The 8,393-nt window shown below is 49.4% G+C and overlaps 1 protein-coding gene across 1 annotated transcript in view; it reads left to right on the top strand.

Annotated features, from left to right (window-relative positions):
- Positions 1 to 451: 451 nt before the first annotated feature.
- The window catches only part of GRIP2 (glutamate receptor interacting protein 2), a 75,574-nt gene continuing 67,632 nt past the window's right edge, over positions 452 to 8,393 (top strand). The window contains exon 1 of the mRNA XM_032194457.1: positions 452 to 498. Within this exon, the coding sequence (XP_032050348.1) occupies positions 459 to 498 (40 nt within the window). The 5' untranslated portion in view covers positions 452 to 458. The remainder of the gene's footprint in view (positions 499 to 8,393) is intronic.

Here is an 8,393-nt window from a genome sequence, read left to right as displayed (position 1 = left end):
CCCGGGGGCCGTCCCCGCCCCGGGCGTGAGGGGCCGTGAGGGACCGTGAGGCGCTGTGAGGGACCGTGAGGGGTCGCCGGCCTTGAGGGGCCGTGAGGAGCCGTGAGCGGTCTTGAGGGACCGTGAGGGGTCGTGGGGAGCCGAGAGGAGCCGTGAGGAGCCGTGAAGGGTCCTGGGGAGCCGTGAGGGGTCGCCCTCCTGCCGCCCCCGTCCCTCTCAGTCGCCTCCTCTCCAGCTGCAGCCTCGCCGGCCGGTCGCTCCGAGCCGGGATTTCCAGCTCCACCGCCTTCATTTTCCTATCGAAACGACCGGAGAGCCCCCCTCAAGACCTTTCTTTCTAAAGGATCGCAGCGGCTTCGGGTGCCTGCAAACTGGAGCGGCCAGGACGGTTTCTTTCTTTTTCTTCCTTTGGTTCCCGGGCCGGGGGGCGCTGGATGATTTCCTAGGCGACAGCAGGCATGCTGTGTGGGCTGAAAAAGGACTTGCAGTCAGACTTTGGTGAGTGAACCTACATATATATATGTTATTTGCTTTTCCTCCTCTTCCAACAGTTTACTTTTGTTTGCTCTGGTTTCCTTTCACCACCTTAAATATCGTTAACAATTCCACGCGCTCCTTTCGGCGGGGTGTGTGTGCGTGTTACCAATCCAAAGCTTTGCATACAAGCTGGGAATAAATTGCTTGAATTTTGAAAACCTGTCCCTGCTTCTCCAGAAAGGATTTTTGTCCTGAGAGCCCCCTCCAGGCCACCCACCCTGGGGCTGGGAGCTGGCAGCCCCCACGGGTCTGTTCTCAGGGCAGCGCTGCGGAGCCCGTGCAGCTGCCTTTATTTTTTCTTTACCAAAAGCTAAAGGTGGCTCGCCTGATTTAGGAGATGAGCGTGTGAGCAAGCTGAGCATCCAGCAGTGGTGAGAGGAGGGCTACTGGGGGGGAGAGGGCTGAGGGGCTCTGCTGACATGGCTGGATCACTGCCGGCACCCCTACCTCTAGTCATGTACTGCTGTGCTATCAGGTGTTGCAGCGTTTGCCAGAAATCTGCCATTGCAACAAGACGCTAACCCCTGTCTTAGAAACCTGGAGTGAGTTACTGTACTACGGTGGAGTGTCAGAAATCTCTTTCATCTCTGCGCAGGAGTGGGTATGTAAGTGTAGAAAGGCACCTCTGCAGAGGGCACAGCCACCACAGCCTGGCCCCAGGCTCTCCAGATGGACGGGCTCGGTATTTCCAGCTGGGTGCAGTGTTCCAGTACTTTGTTGCATGCTGTAGCTCAGCTTGTTGCAGCTAAATGTACTGCATGGAGCATGCTCTTCTGCTCTGATGCAAGCGTTTCCCTTCTGCAAGCAAAGATACTGGAGCTGGAAGTACAGTGGCATTTTATAATCATTTTACATTGCCTAAAGCAGTGTAGGGCTGACTTTGTACTCTCCTTGGTGTACAAATACTAGATGCCTTGAAGCATGAACCTAACTTCAGAATTTTTTTTCCCTAAATCTGAGGGGTAAAGTCAATCAGGTGCAAAGCAGCTTAGCCTGGCTCTGTTGCCTAATTCCATGGGTGTTGACTAGATGCAGTGTCCACTCACCGAAGCAGCATGGCAATGAGTTGTCTGGGGGCTGGGGCTTGTTTCAAAGCTGCCTGAGACCTGGCGATGAGCCCCAGTAGGCAGCAGAAGTCCAGGCACGTGATTTAACGGGGCAGGAATGCAGCCGTTTCGTGGAAAGATCAAAAAACAGCTTGGCAGGAGCTCCTATTACTCTTGGGGCTGAGCCATAAAATGGGCCCCAAGCTCAGAGGTGGCTGGCACCGACTGCACTGGAGGAATCCCCTGGACGCCTCCAGCCATGGAGTGGAATCTTTTGTCCAGTTCCTTGTCACCAGAGCCGTCTGGTGCTTCATTCATGCAAGTCCCAGTGGTCGCTGTGTTGCTGCAAATTGTGATGTTGTCTGGGTGGTGGATGATGGAGTGAGAAATATTCTTGCGCTCAGCCCCAAACCTTTGTTGTAGGACCTTGTGTCAATTTTGTGTGTAGTTCTGCCACCAATAAGGAGATGGTGCAGTCACTGAGCTGGTGGGGAAGCCTTCTTCAGAGCCTCACAGCTTGAGCTGGTGGCACTCCTGAGGACCAAGCCCATGCTTTCAGCAGCCAGTAGGTGCTGGTTCCCTCAGCATCCCGCAGATGAGGCCGTCCGTTGCACCTGCCACAGAGCAAAGAGGGATGGAGGGCAGGGTGCCCACCTTGTCTGGTGTCTGCCCTTCCTCCTTTTCTATGTCATTTCAGTGCCCAGAGAAAAGCTTTGAGGGGGACTGATTGCAATGCATTGGGGTTGATTTTGCTGAGGCTTAATGGGCTCTCTTGGTCACTCAGCTGGGTTCTCAAGGTTGTGGTGTTTTTTTTTTTTCCCCTGGCTTTTCCATGATACTCCTCATCTAGAAATCATCTGAGATGGAAGCAATAAAGTGAGCTGGTTTCCTATCTCTTACATTAGTATTTTAAGTGTGATGGGCAAGATCAGAAACTGGATGGATTTTTTGACAGAGGCATCCAGGAGTTCAGGAGTGCTTCCAGACTTGGGCCCACCATTATTGGGGTTCTCATTTCTTAGCTCTCCACCAGCCACTCTGAAACATTCTCTGGTGGGACGTTTTCATAACACAGATCTTTTGTCTGTCTCTCAGAGGGGAAGAGTCAGAAAATGCAAGGGGTCGTGGAAAGGTGGGGTGACTTTTCTGGTTAGAGTAAGCTCGTGTGTGGCTCTGCAATAGCGTGTTTCCAACAGAGACGTGGCAATCAAATCCTTCTTGCAATCACTTCCCCGAAGTGCTTTATGGCTTTTCTGAAGTCCGGGAAGATGCTCTGTGTTTTGCTCTAGTAAACTTCATGTTCAATGAGTCCTTGCTGCAGGATCACTGCAGGAGTGGGCAGAGTGACAGAGCTCACTGAGTCTCTTCCTGCTGCTGCTGCAGGTGACCAGCTGAGGATCCCAGCACAAACCAGCCCACGTTAAATGCTCAACTGACTGCAGCACAGGCAATTTCAGAACACCTCCCCTCCCCCCCTTTTTTTAAATTTTAAAACCCAGTTTGTATAGAAGGCAAAAGAAAGGAAGTCAGCAGATCAGTATGTTCTTCTGTGCTTTTCCCTTCAGTGTATTTTTTTTCCTTCTGTTCGAAGCTGTGCTTTTAGTGTAATTGAGATGGAAGCAGAGCAGTGAGAGTTTCCCATGCCTTCTTCTTGAGCTTCATTCTTTATTTACAGGGTGGGAATGGCCAGGAAAAATGCCTTGTTAATAGGTCTTTGCCTCCTTCTGCCTGCTGATTTTCAGGGAATCAGCTCCCCTGTTCAGTGCTGTGCTTTCTCTGCAATAGCCCCAGATCTTCCCAACTTCCCAAATAGGCAGGGGGAGAAACAGAGAAACAATATCTGAAAGGGACAAAGAACTGATGTGAGGCACTAGAATAAGACAGGAGGTAATCTTTATCTATAAACCTTCTAGGAGGGAAGATTTTATCTTTCTTATTAAAGAATTTATCGCAATAGTGCTATTTAATAAAACTCCTGCTCATCAAGCTGCTTACATCCCCTGTCAGCTTTGCCTCAGTGGCAGCAAAATTAAAGATTACGAGAAAAGGAAGCTGGTGTGCACGTACCAAGACAGACGTCCTGGGGTCTGGAGCTGAATCGCAGTGATCTTAATTTCCTTGAGCCAAAACTGGACAGAAGGTTTGAAAAGTCACTGAGTTTGTCTGGGCCCTTCTGCACTGAACTATTATGTAGCCATACCTACCTTATCATCCATCCACCTTGTGTGTGAGTGAATCCATGCTGGAAACAATCTGACAGCTCCAATTCTTTCACTAGACTTAAATACTAAGGAAAGGCTTTCTGCATTTCTGCAATTTTCTTTTCTGCCTTATCTGCAGTTTTGGTGCTGCTGCTGCTTCTCCTAACACAGGTGACAGATTGCTCCTTCCCTCTGTGCATCACTCTTCTCAAAGCTCCCTCCTCGCTTCTCCTTAGGGTAGACAACTCCTTCCTCCCCAGCTCTCAGAGGCTGTGGTCTTCTCCATGTCAGACCCCACTGCCCTGCCTCAGTCTGAAGGAACTCCAGCTGGACCACGTCTGTCTTGAACAGTGGTACCCAAATCTTGGTACTTCATTCAGGCTGAGGCTTTTTATCAGTGCTGGGTGAAATGAAAGGATTTTACAGAGCTTGCAGGCTATGCCCATCTCTGTGTACCACCTGGGTCCATTTTTTTCTTGTCTATGGCATGGCAGTGTGGAATTTTCTTTCATTTGTGATCCACAGTATCTGAGGAGTCCACCTGCAGAACTGTCACTTAGATGTTTTCCCCCATCCTTGGTTCATTTGCTTATTCCTGCCCAGTTCTGGTAACTTGCGTGCACCTCTGCTGAATTGTATGTTTGTTTTCTCAAACATTTATGAATCATTCTGGTTTCAAATTTTGTTTTCCAGCCTAATTCCAGTCCCTCATAGCTGGTGCCTGACAATGAACTGACTAGGAGCTATCTCTCAGCAGTCAGCCAGGTTTTTTTATGAATATCTGGAGCCTTACCAGAGTGGGGGTGCGCCCCCACAGACCTTCACTCAATACATCCGTCCCTTCTGATTGTGCACAACTGATGAATTTTCTCAGTGTGTGGTTCCCCAATCAGTTTTGCATACACTTCATAATCATCTGTATCCTGCTTCCCAAACATGCCTATAAAAATAGCACATGAAATGGTGTCAGGAGCGTTTCTGAACTTGAGATAGAACAACTTGCCTTTTCTGTCTACCCAGAAATGCTGCTCTGCCAGAGAAAGAAGTTGCGTGGGCTTCTTGTTGACTTATCTGTGGTAGCTCCGGGTTTGCAGTTAGTCCTCCCCGTTCTCTTTTAGCAGCTCGCACATCAATGGGCAATTCCAGGAACTGAGGATAAGGGGATGGATTTCTCATTCTCTTGCCCCTACGCTGATATTACTTCTGTTTAGTTTTGTTTGAGTTCAGCATTGCTCTTCTACAGTCCTGTGACATCTTAGCCATCCTCCACAGAGGCTTAAGAATACCTGCTGATGGCTTTAGGACTCGGTGGCCAGCTCTCTCAAGTCTTTTTTTTTTTTTTTTTTTTTAAACTATATTAAATGTAAATGAACCGATGAACCGATCTATGCAGTGAAAAGGGGGTTCTTGCTCTTTTCTAGAGATGGGCCATTCCACCAAATTGCTTTTTGTGGAAGACAGTAGACAAAAGTGATGTCCTAAAAGTTCTCCTGGCCTGTAGAAATGAGTTATCTATTCTTTTCTTTCAGTTCCTTCCCTTCTGTGTACGGAGGTCACAGAGGTTTCACTCTTAAAAGATTGTGCTCAGGCACAGCTCATTAGCACACACTTGTAGGCAGAAGGATGTTTTTAATGCAAAAGCCGGCCAGATCTAATAAAAATGTCAGCCCTTGGTGTCAGCTGAGCAACTGCTCTTGAGCTTTTCTCTCCAGCCCTGACTTGGAGTCCACGCTTAGCTCCCTGCCAGCCTGCTGAAGGAGATCTCGTTGCAGCTGGAAGAGGTGTGCTCCGGCTTCGAGTGACCCGTGGTAAGGGACCGACCCCCTGTGCTGCGTTTTGTCTGCCTTTGGGCTTTCTGGCCAGGTTCGTTACTCTTTATGATGTTTGTTACGCTTATTTAATCCACATATGCCAAGGATAACCACAGTGCTGAAGTGTTCGTATGTGTCAGGGCATGGAGGATTCGATTTCTTTTGAAAATGGACTGTTAAAATTCCTATTTGCTCGTGGATGCCAGTGTCTATTGCTGGTGATACGATTTTCTTCCTGAAGTAGGTGATGTGCAGTTTTACATGGAGGATCAGAAGGCGGCACCGGGCAGGTTGGAGGGAAAGGTGCCTGTGTTTCATGTCTAACCTTGGGTTGGTGTCACAAACAAAAGGAACAAAGAAGTAATAACAACCAGGAAGAGGTGCTGCTGCAGAACCGGAAAGTAGAGCACAAATAAATATTTAGCGATGTTCATCAATTGGTGATTGAGTGCCAGCAGGCATAAGAACATTTAAGGCTCTTTCCAGCTGTCAGTTTGGATACCGCATAATTTTTAGCGTGTGAGTAATCCCATCAGGGTGTGCATGGTCTTAAGCCTTGCTGGGACAGGAGCCCCGGGTCATTGTGTGGCTGTCTGCTCGCGGTGGCAGGGTGCTGCTTCGAGACAGGCGTGCTTACGTGGGAGTCGGGAAATGTTGCTGCTGTGACAGCCCGACTGCCAGCCTGCTTCTGAGGGCTTTTTAATAGTATTATTATTCTGTTCGTAACAAGAGAAATTACTAACCGAGCTTGATGTTCTCAGCTGTCACATTTATTAATCTGTGGATTTTCAAATCAGTCTGGTAACTTCAGAGACATGCAGGAGCACACAGGATGTTACATGATTTTCTCTCCTTCCATTCCCAACAATCGCCGTCTCCAATTCTTCATTTCAATGAAATAATACTTTTTCTTTGGCCATGTGTTTTTGTTCAAGGATCTGATAATTACATGCTTGAGGATGATGGCTTTTCAAAAGCATCTTTCCCAGCAATTTTCAACTGGAGATGCAGATAAAAATATCTCCCCAGTTTTTTTATCAGAAATGTTTTCAGTAATGTGCAATTATGAGCTCTGCCTTCATTCAATTCATCCTGGAAGAATTTGCTTCACAGGGAAATTCGTTTCCTAGCTGCTGGAGTTGCCAGCACCGTTTGGCAGCTGCAGGTTTTTGTGGGGAGGAGGGAAAAAAAGCCCAGAAATTAAAATTACTGTGAAGTAAATTGGTCCCAACACCTGGAAGCCATGAAAGGCTGGAATATCTTATTTTTTTTTTGTTAGATCATTGTTAAACTGCTCCGCATAGCAGTCCCAAAACGGCCTTGTAAGTTGTTTAGCATAGCCGGGGTATGAGGAGATGAGCCCACTTAGTCATCCTCCGACTGATCTGCTCCTTACTGTGCAAGTTCAGGAAATCACGTCAGAGAGGTGGAAGGAGCTGTGGGTTTTGTCCCAGCTACTCTCCAGCTTCCAATCTTGGTATGTAATGATTGCTCTCTTGGTATAGCCCAACGAAGCTATAAGCTAAGAGCTGGTGATGCTGGGGAGAGCAGAGGTGGCGTGCAAAAAGAACCTGAGTGCTTCTGTGCTGGCAGACAGGAACGGGTGCCACTAAGAGCGAGATCTGGCTCCATGCTGCCCTGGTGTATGGATGCAAATGGGATTTCGTGCATCAGCCTGCCTCATTGCACCCTCCTCCTTCCCAGAGGAGGGATGTGGGTCCCTGATCCTGCGTCTGCTGCTGTTTCGGGGGTCGTGCTGTTGCATTCCCAGCGCCTGAGAAGTCCCAGTCCCAGTCCTGCTCCCCCTCCCATGCCCTCTCGATGCCCTGCGAGCCGACAGCTCCAGCAGGCACCATCCCCTGCCCTGCAGGACCTCTCGCCATGGCAAGGTGTGATGGCACAGCTGTCCCAGCAATAAATCTGCTCCACCACTGGGTCTCAGTGGAGATCCCCTTTGTTCCTGCTGTCCCTGCAGTGCCTGATCTGTTCGGGGTAACATCCGCAGTGGGTGGTTCAGCCTGAAATCTGAGGGACGTGGCCAGCTCCTGCCCCGGTGATTTATAGGGGGTAATGTCTTTGTGGAACTCACTGCTGTTTGGGTGGGAGTAAACTCTTGGCATAAGAAGAACGTACACATTTTGCAAGATTATTTTTTTTAATAATGTAATGCATTTCCCGTATAACCTGCTGTGTAAACAGATCGTGTTCCTTCCTGCCATGAAACGCTGCGCTGTGCTGCTCGTGTATCTCAACCCTGCAGCCCAGGGGGCAGGGGGGCTTGGGGCAGATTCCCTGCAGGTCCAGCCTCTGCTGACTACCCCGCAGCACCCAGCAAAGCCAAGCAGAGGGATGAAGCATGCGTATGGGGGTAGCAGCGGACGAGGTGGTGGTCCTGGGGCAGAGCCACAGGGATATGCCTGAAATCCAGGCATCCAGGAATCCAGGTGGGGAGTTGCTGAGGTATGTGTAGATCTGGACCGAGGTCACCTGTAGACCTTGCACCTGGGGAGTTAAAATTAAAGTGAAGGTGGAAGGGCTCTGAGCCAGGAGGCACATCTGGGTTTGCTCCAAACCCAGGTTTCGCCCCATGGTCTGTTGCTTCCTCGCCTGCCCTCGCTGTGCCGCACGTGGCTCTTTTCTTCTGTGTTCCCCACTCCTCAGGGCTGCTGCAGGGCGGAGGTGAATGTCGGCCAGATCCAAGTCTGGGTAGCTGCTGGTGAGGCTGGCAAAGAGACACAAAACGAGGGAAAGAAGCTTTATTATTAACAACTTCAAAAAAAGAAATCAGAGCAGCCCCC

Source organism: Aythya fuligula, chromosome 10 (assembly GCF_009819795.1).
Source record: "Aythya fuligula isolate bAytFul2 chromosome 10, bAytFul2.pri, whole genome shotgun sequence".
NCBI lineage: Eukaryota > Metazoa > Chordata > Aves > Anseriformes > Anatidae > Aythya > Aythya fuligula.
This window is presented reverse-complemented; position numbering and strand designations above follow the sequence as displayed.